We start from the raw sequence: 15,337 nt of genomic DNA, 5'->3' as shown, positions 1-15,337 counted from the left end.
GTATTTCGCTCTTGATATATGCTCGATTTCGTTCCTTTATTTGTTCCAAACAGTACAGTTGTTCCAACCAATTGTAACACTAACAGTAATGGTACACAGAAGTTCCACATACAAAACACTGCAGCCGCTGTTTACATAATTCAAGCTCCGAATATCGAGATTTCTAGAAAAATACAAAATGACCTTAAAAATCCGAAAGGTTTAACATCTTCATATCTCAATATAAACTAAAATAAACTTACAACAACGTGTTCTGCCCTGCAGCTATACTTCTGGAACAGGGAGCACCATAAAAGGGGGCGCCACCATACCATACGTTCTGGCATCAACATACCCTCCCCCTTAAGGGCACCCAGTCCCTTAACTCTCAAAATCCTAAATTGATTCTACCATGATAACTAACACACATTTACCAAAGCGCCACCTTTCTTAAGTAAAGGAAACTTATCATTGCCCCTGAAGTGCTTATAAATCATTTGATAAAAATGAACAATACAACAAAAAACTAAAATTTAACATACTAGTACAACTAAATGCAATAACAGTTGTGGTAGAGAATCCACTAGAAACAGGATCGAGAACAGCTGAGAAGAATTCCGTGTGTACATTATAAGAAACTTTATTAGAGTGCCAAGTGGCGGGAAAGGGGGCTGAATGCAGAGTTACATATAGGTCATATTGTTTGACAGTTCAGTAGTATCAGTAACATCAAGTTGTTTCCGACATTCTCCCGGGCCACTTAAGGTGATACCCTAAAACAATTAAGCGAAATAGATTGGTTATATTGCGTTGTGTTTGAAATTGCATAAGAACATTTTACGGAGTTATTCAGATTAAGTAGAGTAAATATTTCGATATAAACCTATGTAAGATTAGATATTAATATAGATATAAGTACACACACAGTTAATTAATTAAGATTTGAGTCAATCTGAAATTAATCCAGTCCATTTTTAATGTTCTGTTGAGCTCTGATCGCCGATTGTCTTATAGTTTTCGCGTTTCGCTCTGGTTGATCACTCATAGAGGTATCGGGCGCGATATCGGGTTTATCGGTTTCGACACTAGATACCTCTAGCGGATAAAGTTAACTAATCGGTCTCGAAGTTATAATATTGTTCGTACGTATTCTAGCTGACCGAACTAAACCATCTTCCAGTTAACACGGTTTTTACGTCATCGTGGACGAGTACGACGTCTCCAACCTTTATGACGTTTTGACCCGCTCGTTTCCGAAGTGTAATATGTCTTTCACGTAACGCGGTCACGTATTCGGACGACCACCTATTCCAAAAATGTTTCTGTAGTTCGGAAAGTCTTATCGCGCGTTTTATGAATTTAGAATGGTCTGTACCGAAAGTAGGGTCGGGTCGTTTATTTCGTCATCCGAGAATACAATGTGAGGGAGGATGTTTAACATACGGCCATACAACAAGTGTGCCGGGGTCAATGGCATCGGATCATTGACATCCGTAGAGAAATACGTAAGCGGACGATTGTTTAACACCGATTCGATCTCCGTTACGACAGTTATTAACTCTTGAACTGATAGAAGGGCACGTCCCAACACTTTTTTGAGAATAGACTTGGCAACACCCACTAAACGTTCCCAAAAACCCTCCGAACCAGGGTGCACGTTTGGGAATGAACGACCATTCGCAGCAGTTTTTAAGCAGATATTCGTGTACTGTTAGAGATTCGTAGATATTGTCATACGGAAAATGACCTGGGACTGTAGATCCTCCAAAGGCAGAAAAATAACTCCAACACAGCTAGATACAAACGAAAAACTGAACCCCACTTTATTGCAGGAAAAGGTTTATATACACAATAATATACATGGTTGATCACCCGTGAAACTGTGATCGGTGAAATATAACACGTTACATAATACACGCTAGTACTGCGTGACACTCCCACCACAGCAGATAAGTTTAAAGATAAATCGTACATAGAATCATACAAAATAGAAATAGAAGTTCGTATAACAAATATCTCAATGTACGAAATTACAAACAATTTACATATTATTATAATGAACAATTGATTTAACAATCAAACTATTTACATGTAATTGTAATATAATCTTAATAGAACTGAGACTAATTTAAGCATTATCTGTATCTTGATCTTCCAAAACTTTTAATTGCTTCGAAATTCTATCTTTGGCAACTATTGCCGATGCACGAGTAGGGGGACGAGGAGTTTGAGTTTTCTCATCAGTTGAAATTGAATTTTGCACTGGAATGGATTCAACTGGAACATTTACTTCTAGATAAACTAGTTTAGAAATTGGACGGTTAGTGAAACCATTGGCAGTTTTTAACTCTACTGACCGAATGAGGTCATCCTCCCCGCGCAAAATCTTAGTAATTATAGCTAATTTCCATCGTAAACGTGGAACATGTGCGTCATGTATTAAAACTAGCATTCCCGGTTTGATATTTTGATAATTATCGCCAACAGATTTATGAGATTCTCTCAAATTTACCAGGTACTCTTTATGCCACTTATCCCAAAATTTATCTTGAAGTGTAACCAGGAATTTATATCGATTCTGCAACTCGGATTCTGACAAATTGGAATAATCAGGATCATTGATATCAAACTCAGGATGAGGCAATGAATTAATTTTCCTTCCACAAACTAAATGAGATGGAGTTAATACATTAATGTCATTGATATCTGATGTTTCCCTGACTAAGGGTCTGTCATTAATCGTACACTCAATTTCTGTGATTAATGTCGAAAATTCATCTAGAGTTACTTTTGCCCTTCCTAAACACTTTTTCAGAGCAGACTTTGTCAAACCGATTAATCGCTCGTAGAATCCTCCGTGCCAAGGGCTTCTTTTTGTCATAAAATGCCAATCAATGCGTCGCTTTGAAAGGAAATTCGTTGAACTCAAAGCTTCAAATATCTTCTTCAATTCGGAGTTGGCTCCGATAAAGGTACTAGCATTATCAGAGATAAGCATCCTTGGCACGGAGCGACGAGCAGTGAACCTACGGAAACATCTTATAAATTCGTCTGTAGAGTTACTAACTACAACCTCACAATGGACTGCTCTGGTTACAGTGCATGTGAATAATGCAATATAACAATTGCTGCCATTTTTTAAAACGAATGGTCCGCAATAATCCAGTCCACAGTAGTAAAACGGTGGATATCTAGAAACTCTATACCCAGGAAGTGGAGGTGGATCTGGTAACGTAAAGGGTTTACCAGAAACTTTGCGACATGTAACGCATTTTCTGACCTGAGACTTGACTGCTTGGCGTATCTGAGGGATCCAAAAATTTTCTCGTATCTTACACACAGTTGCACTTACACCGAAATGCATGACCTGCAGATGAGCATCATTGATAATCAAACTAGATAACATACACGATTTTGGTACGAATATCGGGTGTTTAGAATCAAAACTCATATCAGCATTCTGGAGACGACCTTTGCACCTAATAATGCCCTCGTCGTCTATGTATAATTGTAGTTGATTAACTACAGATAATTTCTTTCTCTTTGTGCCACTCGTCAAGTCCTGAATTATCTCGGCACACAAAGCGGACTGAAAATATTTGATTATCAATTTTTCAGCATTCACGATTTCTGATGACGATAGTGGTCCGTGATTTCGATCCTCTTTTATTGATTTAAGGTTATGAATAAAGCGTAAAGCCAGAGCCATGACATTTACCAACTCTGAGTATGACGTGAATTGACTATAATCTATAACTTCTCCCAATTGAAAAGTAAAAATTGAACTTTCCTTCTTACGAATTGGATCGGAATTTTGAGCCACTACGTAATTGATTGAAATTGTGCTAGGCTGTTCAGGTAGAGGACTCCCATTGGTCAACCAAGCTGGCCCTTTTAACCATAGATCAGCTGTTAACTCATTGTAATGCACACCGCGAGTTAACAGGTCTGCAGGGTTAACGTTACCTGGACAGTAAAACCAACTGTTTAAAGAAGTTAATTTTCTAATCTCGGATACCCGGTTATTCACAAATTGTGTCTGTTTCTTTCCTGAATTTAACCAACCCAATACAATCTGACTGTCAGTCCAGTGAAAGGATTTTATAGGCGAATTAGAACCAATGGTTGGATTAATTGAACGTTGAATGTGATCAGACAACCTGGCTGCAACCGTAGCTGCCATCAATTCTAACTTAGGGATGGTCAATTCTTTAACTGGAGCGACACGAGATTTTGACATTATCAAACTAGACTGACTACCAGATTTAAGGTACGCCACTGCTCCATACGCGCGAGTCGAACTATCACCAAATATGTGTAGTTCTAAATCAGTAGTTCGCAAATTCGGATCTGAGAAATACTTTCTCTGAAATGTCATATCCAAAGCTCGGCACAGGTTTTCATTAATAGAGAACCATTGAGAACAAATATCCTTAGGTAACAAATCATCCCATCCGTATGACTGCTTCCATAAATCTTGAAGAAGTAATTTTGATGGAAGAGTGACGGGAGTCAAAAACCCAAGAGGATCATATATTTTGGCGGTCCTTCTCAAAATAACACGTTTTGTGATAGGAGACTCGTCTATTACCGCGTGCTTTGGATATGCGATCAAATCTCTATCAGTGTCCCACATGAGACCAAGATTCTTTACAATACGAGAAGGTTCAAGTACACCGTCGTGTTTTGCAAGCTCACGTAGCTGCGAACTATTCGATGCCCAGCATCGAAAATTGAAATTGGCATTTTCTTTGAGTGATCTCGCTTCTTTATAGAACTGAATTACATCTGACACAGAGTTTACGCTTGTACTAATATTGTCGACATATATATCTCGTAAAAGGTTATTCGTAAATTTACCTTTGAAACTGTTTCTAAGATGATATATAATTGTACTATTTAGCATAAACGGCGAACATTTCGCACCGAAAAGGACTCTCTTAAAGCGATAAACCTCAAATGTACTTTCAGTGTCTTTCGAATCACTAAGCCAGAGAAAACGCGTAGAATCTCGATCCGATTTATCTAAACCAACGTGCAAAAACGCTTTTTCGATATCAGTGGTTACTGCGCAATCAAATAATCGAAATCGTATGAGAATAGAAGTGAGTTCATTGAGAAGGCAAGGCCCTGACTCCAAACAATCATTCAAACTTAATGAGTTTTTGGAAGAACGACAACTACAGTCAAATACTATGCGGATAGGTGTAGTACTAGACTCTCGAAATACAGCGTGATGCGGAATATAATGAATTTTCCCTAAATCATCAATAGGATCAGGGTAGGCCACCTTCTCAATGAAGTCGCGTTCTAATTGATATTTGATTATCCCGTCATAACTCTCTAACAACGAAGATTGAAACAGGCGCCGAGCGAGTGATCTTGTACGGCCGTATGCTACCGAGTAATTTGATGGTAAAGGACCATAACCCACTCTCCACGGGAGTTTTGCCTGATAGATACCTCCTTCTTTAGAAATAGAACTATTTAGATATTCCTCTAAAAAATTGGAAGTTTCGTCGACTGGAGGCGTGATACCTAAAATATCTAACGACCAGAATCGGCCAAGATTATAAGAATCAGGCTCCGATACTACATGTAACATGCTAACATTACTAGAACTACCATTTTTCCTAGGCCCAGTTATAACATAACCGAGTTTAGTTGGAACCGCTACTGGACCATCGCTCGACCGTATTGTGCCTTCAGTCTCAATAAAATTGTAGTAATAATCACTTCCGATTAATACAGAAATGTCGATGTGATCTGAAGCGTAATGTATGGGTTGTGCAAATTGAAGACCTTTAAATTCATTAATTGTTTCAATATCAGAAGGCACAAGTAATGGTTTTGTTATGGCCGGTACAACTATTGCTTCGACTTTTAAAGTAGATCCATCTGTACATATTATGTTAATCTCTACAATATCGACCTTCCTGTTCGTAGTCGAAGTTGCCCCAAAAGTACACAAATTCAAATCTGCATTTTTGATAATCTTTAATTTTAGAAGATTTGCTAACTCTTCCGTAACAAATGATCTTTGCGATCCATCATCGAAAAGGATGTTGGCGAAGGTATGTTCCTCGGGTCCCGTTACCCTACCAACAGCAGTTTTTAAATGAACTGGAATCGTTTGAACCGTATTAACGGCTACTGAAATGTTAACATTTTCTATAGACGTTTCTGATTTTGCGTAAGAATTGGATTCATTTATTAAACTCATTGTTGACTGCTGTTGTGGTGTGGGATTGCGAGCCGCGGGTACTAACTGAGGTGTAGGCGCAGTACCATCAACGCTACGCTCACAACTGACCAAATGTGCACGCACACCCTTAGGTTGAGATCGCCTGAAAAAAGAAGCACTGCACAAACTCGAATGATGTTTGCCGCCGCACGATTTACACCGCTGTTGAGAACCACAATCTCGAGAACGGTGTTTCCCTAAACAACTATAACATAAATTCGCATTTCTGATCATACTGAAGCGAATTTCAGGGTCAGTTATGATCTCGCACTGGTTCGCGTAATGATTTGAAGAATAACAATACGCGCATTTACCGCGGTTCGAATTGTTGGGACGGTGTAGTTGTTGTTTAACCGGTCTATTATAATTCACGCGATCTACGGTCGAAATCAACGACGTCACGGTTGAACTTTTGGCTTGAGTTGAATTCGAACAACTCAAAGTGTTACACGCCTCGAGAGTTAACACTTCATTCTTTATAGCCGTACGCAACGAGTCGAGGTCCCAGTCTTTATTGCCATGCTCTTTAGAAATACTCAAATTTACTTCATATGGTAATTTCGTTCGCAGAACCGGAACTAACATGGCGCCATAATTTGAAGTAGGCTTCCCTATCGAATCTAAACTCCTGATGTATTTCTCTAACTTATCGTAAAATGACCTTAACGATTTTAGATCATAGCGGGGTGCCGGTAAACTCAACAAGGATGTCATATAGACCTCAGCGATTTTATGAGCTTGCCCGAATCGGTCGCACAATAACTTTTTTGCAACGAAATAATTCACATCGGTTAACGGGAGGCCCTCAAGACATTCTTTGGCTTCTCCTGTCAAATGAGTAATCAAATGACTAAATTTTTCGATACCCGAGAGATCCGACTGCTCGTCAACTGTTGCGCAAAATAAGTCCCAGAATGACTTCCATTCTAGGAGGTTTCCTGAGAATGTCGGCAATTTTAATTTTTCGAGCGTTAATCTTTTCGGACGAGTTGTAAAATCACGGTTTGAAGGAACATTAATCGTAAGAGCTTGTACGGAATGCTCCAACACTGACAAATCAATTTTTCGTTCCGACAAATAATCTTCAGACTCGGCGATAAAGTCGCAAATTTCTTTTTCTTTCGAATAAAATTCTAATAAGTTTGAATCTAAATCGGTCATCATTTGAATTTTTTCCTTTATCATCGATACGACGGACATACCTTGCACGCTTTGCTCCTGAGATACCGCGTCTCTTCCTCTCGTAAATAATTTCGTTAGGTGACTCCGATGTCCTTTCCTCGTGTTGTATAATTTTTTCTTATCTTCTTCGTCCATCTTGCTGTTTCTATTTCCTCGGCTCGAGGGACCAAAATGTCATACGGAAAATGACCTGGGACTGTAGATCCTCCAAAGGCAGAAAAATAACTCCAACACAGCTAGATACAAACGAAAAACTGAACCCCACTTTATTGCAGGAAAAGGTTTATATACACAATAATATACATGGTTGATCACCCGTGAAACTGTGATCGGTGAAATATAACACGTTACATAATACACGCTAGTACTGCGTGACAGATATTCCGAATCGTCTCGTCCGCGGAGAGAAATGTTGAGGCGTTGTCCGAAATTATTTTGTTTGTAACGGAACGACGAGCCGCGAAGCGACGAAACGCGTGTAAGAACGTTGAAGTTGAAAGGTCGGTTACGACTTCCAGATGAAGCGCCCGTGTACTGGCGCATGTAAACAACAGAATGTAGGCTTTATTTGTCCCTAGCGAATTGGGACGAACATGTAAAGCACCGGAGAAATCTAGTCCACACGCTGTAAAGGGCGGAGCTTCGCTTAAGCGATCTTTCTGGAGCGGTGCCGGTTCTGGTAGTGCGTATGGTAATCCCGTCACTTACCTACATGGAACGCATTTCCGTAGGATGGGTTTGACAGCCTGCCGTATCTTTATAATCCAGAATGCTTGACGTATGTGGGTCATAGTTGACTCCAAACCGGCGTGTTTCACGTTATGGCGGGCGTCTAATACAACGAGTTCGGTTAACCTTGATTTCGACGGCAAAAGAGCCGGGAAGGTTGTGCTGTAATTTAGTGGCGCATTCTGTAATCTTCCCCCGACGCGCACAATTCCATCGTTATCCATGAAGAGGCGAAACTGTTTGATTAACGTTGAATTTGTTTTTTTCTGATGTAGTTCATTATATTCCTTCGTAAAGTATTTCTTTTGTACCGATCTAATGAAAGCATTTTCGGATTTTTGTAACTCGGTAACTGTTAGGGTCTGACCTGTCGCCTGTTTGTTTCCCCTTAAGAGTGAGACAAATCCTAGAACGTACGCACATATCCGAACCATTTTCGATAAGTCGGGATAAAACGCCGGATTTACTTCTTTAATGATTCCGAATTTCTGGCGGGCTTGAGAAGCGATTGCGCTTCTTTGGGGGTCTAATGATTCCGTTTCAGTTAACAGGATTGTGAATCGAACAGTTCGCAAATGGGCCAATCGCCTTGGCCTAACCAATGTGGTCCCTTCCACCATAGGTCGCAGTTCTGCAAGTCGGCTGCGCATATTCCACTAGAGAGAATATCAGCCGGATTATCTTTCGTCGGGCAGTACTTGAATTCATCAATATTTACCAATTTGATTTGAGTTACGCTGTTTGATACAAAAACAGGTAGTTTCTTGTCGCTATGAATCCAATGTAATACGATTTGGTTGTCGGACCACAGAATAGTTTTAGATATATTTATTTTCGACGCGAGAGCACGATAGACATACGTGATAAGCCTGGCAGCAGTAAGCGCTGCAAGCAGCTCGAGCTGAGGAATGGTAAGTTCCTTTACCGGAGCGACACGCGTTTTTACCATCACTAAGGATGTGTCGGTGAGGTTACGTAAGTAAACAACAGATCCATAGGCTTCCTTGCTACTATCTCCGAACGCGTGGATCTCGTAGTCTGATCTACGGTCAGATTCCTCGAAGTATTTCCGTGAAATGTGGATCTCTGAAGCGTCGCAAAGATCAGTCGCAATGTGTATCCATTTAAGCTTTAGGTCATCGGGTATGGGTTGGTCCAAATCGAATTTCTCTTTCCACAGTTCCTGAATAAAGATCTTAGCCCTTATCTGAACTGGGGCTAAAAACCCTAATGGGTCAAATACTTTCGAAGCTCGACTGACGACTTCGCGTTTAGTAACAACATCGCATGACAGTTCGTTTTTAAGCTTATGTGGAAATCCGATAGAATCCCATTGGGTGTTCCAGATTAAGCCAAGAATTTTCGATTCGGTATCTGAGTCGGCCACTTCATCGGTTTCTAGTTGTTCGCGTAATTTTCCGGAGTTAGTTGCCCAGGATCGTAGGTTGAGTCCGGCGGATTTGGTAATGTCTACGGATTCGTGGTAGAATCGAAGCGCTTCGGTATCGGAGCTTACACCCGTGACATCGTTATCAACATATATGTTATCAGAGATATCCCGAGCGGTTTCCGTATCTATACTGCGTAAGTGTGATTTCACGGTGACGTTTAAGATGTATGGGTTGCAAACCGCTCCAAAGAGCACTGAACGAAATTGGTAAGCCTTCAATTCACTTTCTGGGTTTGATTGGTCGGAAAGCCAAAGAAATTTTGTGAATTTTCGATCGTTTGAATCAAGGCCGATTTGTAGGAAGGCCTTCTCAATGTCTGCAGATATCGCGAATTTGTGTAATCGGAAGCGTATTATGATTGACGCTAGATCGTTAAGCAATGACGGTCCAGTCTCAAGGCAATCGTTCAAACTAGGTTCATGTCCGGACTTACAGCTGCAGTCGAATACTATTCTCAAAGGTGTGGTTACTGAGTCCTTTTTTACCCCACGGTGAGGTAAGTAGTGTCCCGAGTGATCGTCGTTTTCGACTTCTTCGATGAAGCCACGTGATAATTGTTCGTTGATAATATTATTGTAGACGATTCGCATTTCCGGTTCAAGTCGGCGGATCATACCACGTGTTCGTCTCTCAGCCACCATTCGGTTGGTTGGCAAGGGGGCGTGGTCATCTTTCCAGGGTAGTTTCGCGGTGTATTTTCCATTTTTAAAGCGCAAGTGTGTCTGACTGTAATTCGACATGGATTTGCTGACTGCAGTTCCGGTTGTATGCGCGTCATCTTTGATCCCGATTGTTTCCAGGTCCCAGAAACGTTGTAGATTTATTTCCTCGCGTTTGTTTTCGACAGCACATGTGTTAACTTTCAGCGCGCTAATGAGGTTAATATGAGTTGTAGGCTGACATGTGGGTCCTGATAGTAGATTACCGATTGTCGAAGTTGGTCCGGGGCCACGTACGATATCATTTCCTACGATCGCCCAATAATAATCTGCACCGATTAAGAGTTCTATTTCGTGATTTTCGCAGTCCGAATACGGATGTGCCAATTCGAGATTTCGTATATGCGGTAATTCGAGCACCTTTCGTGACATTTTATTGTGAATGGGAGCAGAAATCGACTGCACGATCAGTGTTCGAATTTTTAAATCTCCATAACTGGTATTTAGCTTTATGGTCCCGACGTCTAAAGACCGAGCAAGTCCTGATATACCACCAAAGGCCGATATCTGAATGTCTTCGGACTCATTTGACACTAGATGTAGGGCTTGTGCCATTTTCTGTGTGATGAAGGATCTTTGGGCGCCTTCGTCAAAAAAGATGGTCGCAATACTTGATGTCGATTCAGAAGAGATACGGGCGAACGCCGTTTTTAGTAGAACGGCTCCTCCAGTTGGAGTTATTTTTACTTCCACTTGATGGGTGGTAGTTTGTGAGTCAGTGTTAGTTTGTAGCGGTTGCGTTGCCACGTGGTTTCTCTGCGGGTCACATAGAGATGAATGATGTTTCCGTTGGCAATTTCGGCATCTGTGGATTTGCAGTCGGCGGAACGGTGTGAACCTAAACAGTTAAAACATAAGCGGTCTCGAATTACTATTTCTCGCCTTTTTCCGGGTCTGTTGAAAACGCGACATTCATGAGAATTATGGTTGTTTGATTTACAGTAAGCGCAATTAGATCGTGAGAATGTTTTCGGCTTGGACGTAGATACACGGGTATGGAAGGCTGCGGATGGGTACGTGAGATCGTGGTCTTGAAAGTCGTTATTTAGCGTATCCCCCGCGCGAAGGGCTTCGATTTCTTTTAGTAGCGAAGTTCTGAGGTCGACGATATTCCAATCATTGTTTCCGCGTTGTCTCGTCATTTGTTGGCGGATATGACCGGGTAACTTATCCAATACGACAGGCACGAGTAAATCTCCGTATGTTTCTTCTGGTTTACCAAGAGATCTTAAACCTCTTATGTAAGCCTCTAAACGGTCGTAAAAGTTACGTAATGATTGGTGGTTGGCGCTAGGTGGTTCAAGCTCCCACAGCGCACGCATATGCGCCGATGATAACATGAGGTTTACCGTATCGATCTTTGAGCAATTCCAACGCGTGATTGTAGTTACCATCGGTGAGTGATAACCCGTTTATCACCTGAGCCGCTTCGTCCGTTGTTTGAGCCCGTAACTATTGGAATTTCTGGACGTCCGTAAGGTTTTCGTCCATCCCAACTGCCGAATTAAAGGAATCGAAGAATTCCAACCAGTTCAGTATATTTCCATCAAATTTCATTAAGGAGAGTTTTGGTAAGTTGACCGTTCGTCGCGAGTTACGGTCGCTTCGCGCAGACTGATCTGAGATCAAGCTGGTATCGTGTTGATCTGCAGCGAACCTTCAATCGATTTGTCTTTGTAGTACCCGGTAATTTTCTTTGATATCCGTTAGGTATTCGTCTGCCTCCGTAATGAATTTATCCAAGTCCGCCTCCTCGACGGTCAGTAGGAGTTTTTGATCTAGATCAGCGAGAATGTTAATTTTTCTCCTTGTACGTCTCCATGGCTGCGAGTAGCCGATCGCGATCCAATTCCGAAATAGCTTCGCTTCTTAGAATAATTTGAATTTTAGAAATAGTTTTGGTCAAAAGTCCTCTGTTGGTCGTGCGGTTTTGCACCAAGCGTTTGTCCTGAGCTGCCATCCTGGTCACGGCACCAAAAATGTGGTAGAGAATCCACTAGAAACAGGATCGAGAACAGCTGTGATGAATTCCGTGTGTACAGTATAAGAAATTTTATTAGAGTGCCAAGTGGCGGGAAAGGGGGCTGCATGCAGAGTTACATATAGGTCATATTGATTGACAGTTCAGTAGTATCAGTTACATCAAGTTGTTTCCGACAACAGTGGAAAACAATCAACCCGGTTATACATTAATGCGTATGCAATTAATCATCCAATTCAAGTCATACTAATTTGTCCACAGGCCGGATCAACTCATTATCCATAGTTTTTAATAATACGCTTCTCGCTAACCCGTCACTACCAAGAAACCCTTGAATTACTTTGCCTAACGGCCAGTTACACCTAGCAGCAGTATTATCTTTGATTAACACAATATCGCCAGTAACTATATTTCTCCTGGGATTATGCCATTTTTGACGTTCTTGCATGAGGTGCAGATATTCCTTATTCCACCGACGCCAAAAAATGTTAGCTAAGTATTGTACCTGTCGCCATCTGTGACGCACATATATATATATATATATATATATATATATATATATATATATATATATATATATATATATATATATATATATATATTATATATATATATATGTATCAATGAAGATACCAGGTGGCAAGGTTCCACCAGGGCGCAGTAATAAGAGGTGATTAGGTGTTAAAGCATGTATATCATCTTTGTTATCAGAAACATGGGTTAACGGACGGCTATTGACAACACTTTCAACCTCGCACATAAGCGTCTGCAAACTTTCATCAGTCAACGTCTGCTGACGCAGCAGAGCACCCAGTATTTTCCTTATGGTGCGGATGCATCTTTCCCAGACGCCACCAAAATGGCTACCAGCAGGTGGGTTAAACTTCCAATTTATTTCCCGCTGAAGCAAGAAATTGGACACTTCCTGTTGATTCCAATTTGAAATACAAATCTTGATCGACTCCGGTGAACCTCTACGGGCAATAAATCTCCTCAAACCGTTTATAAAGGAAGGTGTATCCATACTATGCAAAACTTCAATATGTATTGCACGACAAGCCAGACAAGTAAAGATACAACCGTACCGTTTTAACTGACTGCGACCGATTTTGACCAAAAAGGTCCGAACAGATCTACACCGACATTTAAGTGAATGGAGGTTTATCGGGTGTTACCCTGTCAGCGGGTAAATTAGCCATCTTTTGACCATGCACCGCACCTTGTCGTTTAATACAGTCTACACAACTACGCAAGACAGATCCCACTAGTGAGTTACCACGCGTTATCCAGAATTTCCATCTAATACCCGTTAAAACATGATTCCTACCAGAATGCCCAACCACATACCTATGGTAGTACGTAACTATCAACCTAGTAACATAAGAGCCCTTTGGCAAGATTATAGGGTGCTTACTACTGTAAGGCAAATTGGAATTTGCGAGACGTCCTTTAACTCTAAGTAATACCGGGTCCAACCTTTTTATGGGGCTAGTCTGTTTCAAAGTCTTCCTCCTGCAAGCGCCAGAAAGAATTCTCATTTCGTAACTGTAATATTTCGATTGCACAGCCTGCAGTAACACTTTCTCTGCATGCCTGATTTCAGGTACGGTCATAAACCCTGTATACCTTTGTACACCTTTGTCATGTTTAGCGGTCACTGCCGCTTTCAGATTTCTGAGGAAACGTAGGACCCATGCGGTAACAGCCTTAAGCTTATACCAAGAAGAGAATTTGTTAGCCATATTTAATAACATGTAACCGGTATCGTCAGCAATGACATTATTTTCACTTTTACTCTCGGAATCTACCTGCTTGACACTCGTCTGAAAGGAAGAAACCTCTTTTACCTCAGGGTCCTCATGAATTTCAAGGTTATCCAACCCTTTAGGCCAATCACATTCTGGTAAACGCAAAAGTGATGGACCAGAGACCCAATCAGCTTGAAGGAACTCCTGAGCAGAGACGCCTTGGGACACAGCGTCAGCCGGGTTCATTTTAGAACGAATGTAGTGCCATTGATCTGGATTTGAACCTGCGTGAATCATGGCCAAACGATTGGCTACGTAAGTTTTAAACCTCTTGTCAGCATTATTGACATACTTTATCACGGTTGTACTATCCGACCAGAACTGTGAATCGTGAATTTCAAATTCAAACTCATTACGCAATGTTTGATCATTCTTTACTGCTAAGGTTGCAGTAGCTAACTCCAACCTGGGGATGCTGACCGCTTTAAGCGGAGTAACTCTAGATTTAGAGTTTACTAACGTTGTATGAACCTTATCGTTATCGTCGCGCAGCCGCAAATAAGTAACAAATCTGTAGCCGTCCTGAGACGCATCGGCGAAATGATGTAACTGAGCATTAATTACCTTGAACCCGGGGGGGGGGGGTTCATACACCTGGGAATAGAAACCCTGACAATATCAGGTAAACCTGACTTCCAATTTTCAAATCGAGTCACATACTCGTGGGGTAACTTATCATCCCAACCGCAGCCCATTTTACACAACTCCTGCAAAATTATTTTACCCGGTAACAAGGCAGGTGAACAAGCGAACCCTAACGGATCGTAAATGCCAGTAATAGTGGATAACATTCCACGCCGTGTTGCTGGACGGTCCTTTAAATTAACACTGATTTTGAATACATCCTTGTCCATATCCCACCATATACCTAGTGTTCTTTCGCCAGGGAGTCCAGGGCCAATTTCCCTTAATTTGTCAGCTCTATCCTCCAAGGGGATACTTCCCAATACTTCCTTAGAATTTGAGGTAAACTTGGTCAGTTTAAAGCCACCCAAGGCTAAGAGTTTGCTTAAACGGCTAACCATTTCTGCTGTCACGGGAACAGATTCCAAAGATTTAAGGCAATCGTCCACGTAAAAATTATTATATACAGTATTTACAACCAAAGTACTGAACAGGTGAATAGTACCCCCGGCGGTCCGGTGTAGAGCAAAATTACACACACTAGGTGACGACACCGCACCAAAGATATGTACCAGCATACGATAATCTACCGGATCCAAATCAAGATCTCCGTCAGGCCA

At 41.2% G+C, this 15,337-nt stretch overlaps 3 protein-coding genes across 3 annotated transcripts; all 3 read right to left on the bottom strand.

Annotated features, from left to right (window-relative positions):
• Window positions 1–2,107: 2,107 nt before the first annotated feature.
• Window positions 2,108–7,540, bottom strand: LOC141904298 (uncharacterized). The gene has a single exon (XM_074792877.1). It carries the CDS (start codon window positions 7,538–7,540, stop codon window positions 2,108–2,110), a length of 5,433 nt encoding a protein of 1,810 aa, XP_074648978.1.
• Window positions 7,541–8,678: 1,138 nt separating this feature from the next.
• On the bottom strand, window positions 8,679–10,199 carry LOC141904297 (uncharacterized). Its single transcript, XM_074792875.1, has one exon. It carries the CDS (start codon window positions 10,197–10,199, stop codon window positions 8,679–8,681), a length of 1,521 nt encoding a protein of 506 aa, XP_074648976.1.
• Window positions 10,200–13,430: 3,231 nt separating this feature from the next.
• On the bottom strand, window positions 13,431–14,947 carry LOC141904296 (uncharacterized). The gene is made up of 3 exons (XM_074792874.1): window positions 14,754–14,947; window positions 13,633–14,532; window positions 13,431–13,530 (listed from the first exon to the last, which is right to left on the bottom strand). Exons 1-3 carry the CDS (start codon window positions 14,945–14,947, stop codon window positions 13,431–13,433), a joined length of 1,194 nt encoding a protein of 397 aa, XP_074648975.1.
• Between the last annotated feature and the right edge of the window lie 390 nt (window positions 14,948–15,337).

Source organism: Tubulanus polymorphus, chromosome 4 (assembly GCF_964204645.1).
Source record: "Tubulanus polymorphus chromosome 4, tnTubPoly1.2, whole genome shotgun sequence".
In the NCBI taxonomy this organism is placed as follows: domain Eukaryota; kingdom Metazoa; phylum Nemertea; class Palaeonemertea; order Tubulaniformes; family Tubulanidae; genus Tubulanus; species Tubulanus polymorphus.
Note: the sequence above shows the minus strand (reverse complement) of the source record. Positions and strands in the feature narration are given on the sequence as shown.

Excerpts from the sequence above, each read along its gene's own strand:
- LOC141904298 (XM_074792877.1), bottom strand. The coding sequence starts at position 7,540 with ATGGACGAAGAAGATAAGAAAAAATTATACAACACGAGGAAAGGACAT.
- LOC141904297 (XM_074792875.1), bottom strand. The coding sequence starts at position 10,199 with ATGATCCGCCGACTTGAACCGGAAATGCGAATCGTCTACAATAATATT.
- LOC141904296 (XM_074792874.1), bottom strand. The coding sequence starts at position 14,947 with ATGGACAAGGATGTATTCAAAATCAGTGTTAATTTAAAGGACCGTCCA. Across the intron at positions 14,533-14,753 it reads GATGATAAGTTACCCCACGA|AGTTACTCCGCTTAAAGCGG; the intron begins GTATGTGACTCG and ends CTCTAAATCTAG. Across the intron at positions 13,531-13,632 it reads ATAGTTACGTACTACCATAG|TTGTGTAGACTGTATTAAAC; the intron begins GTATGTGGTTGG and ends TGTCTTGCGTAG.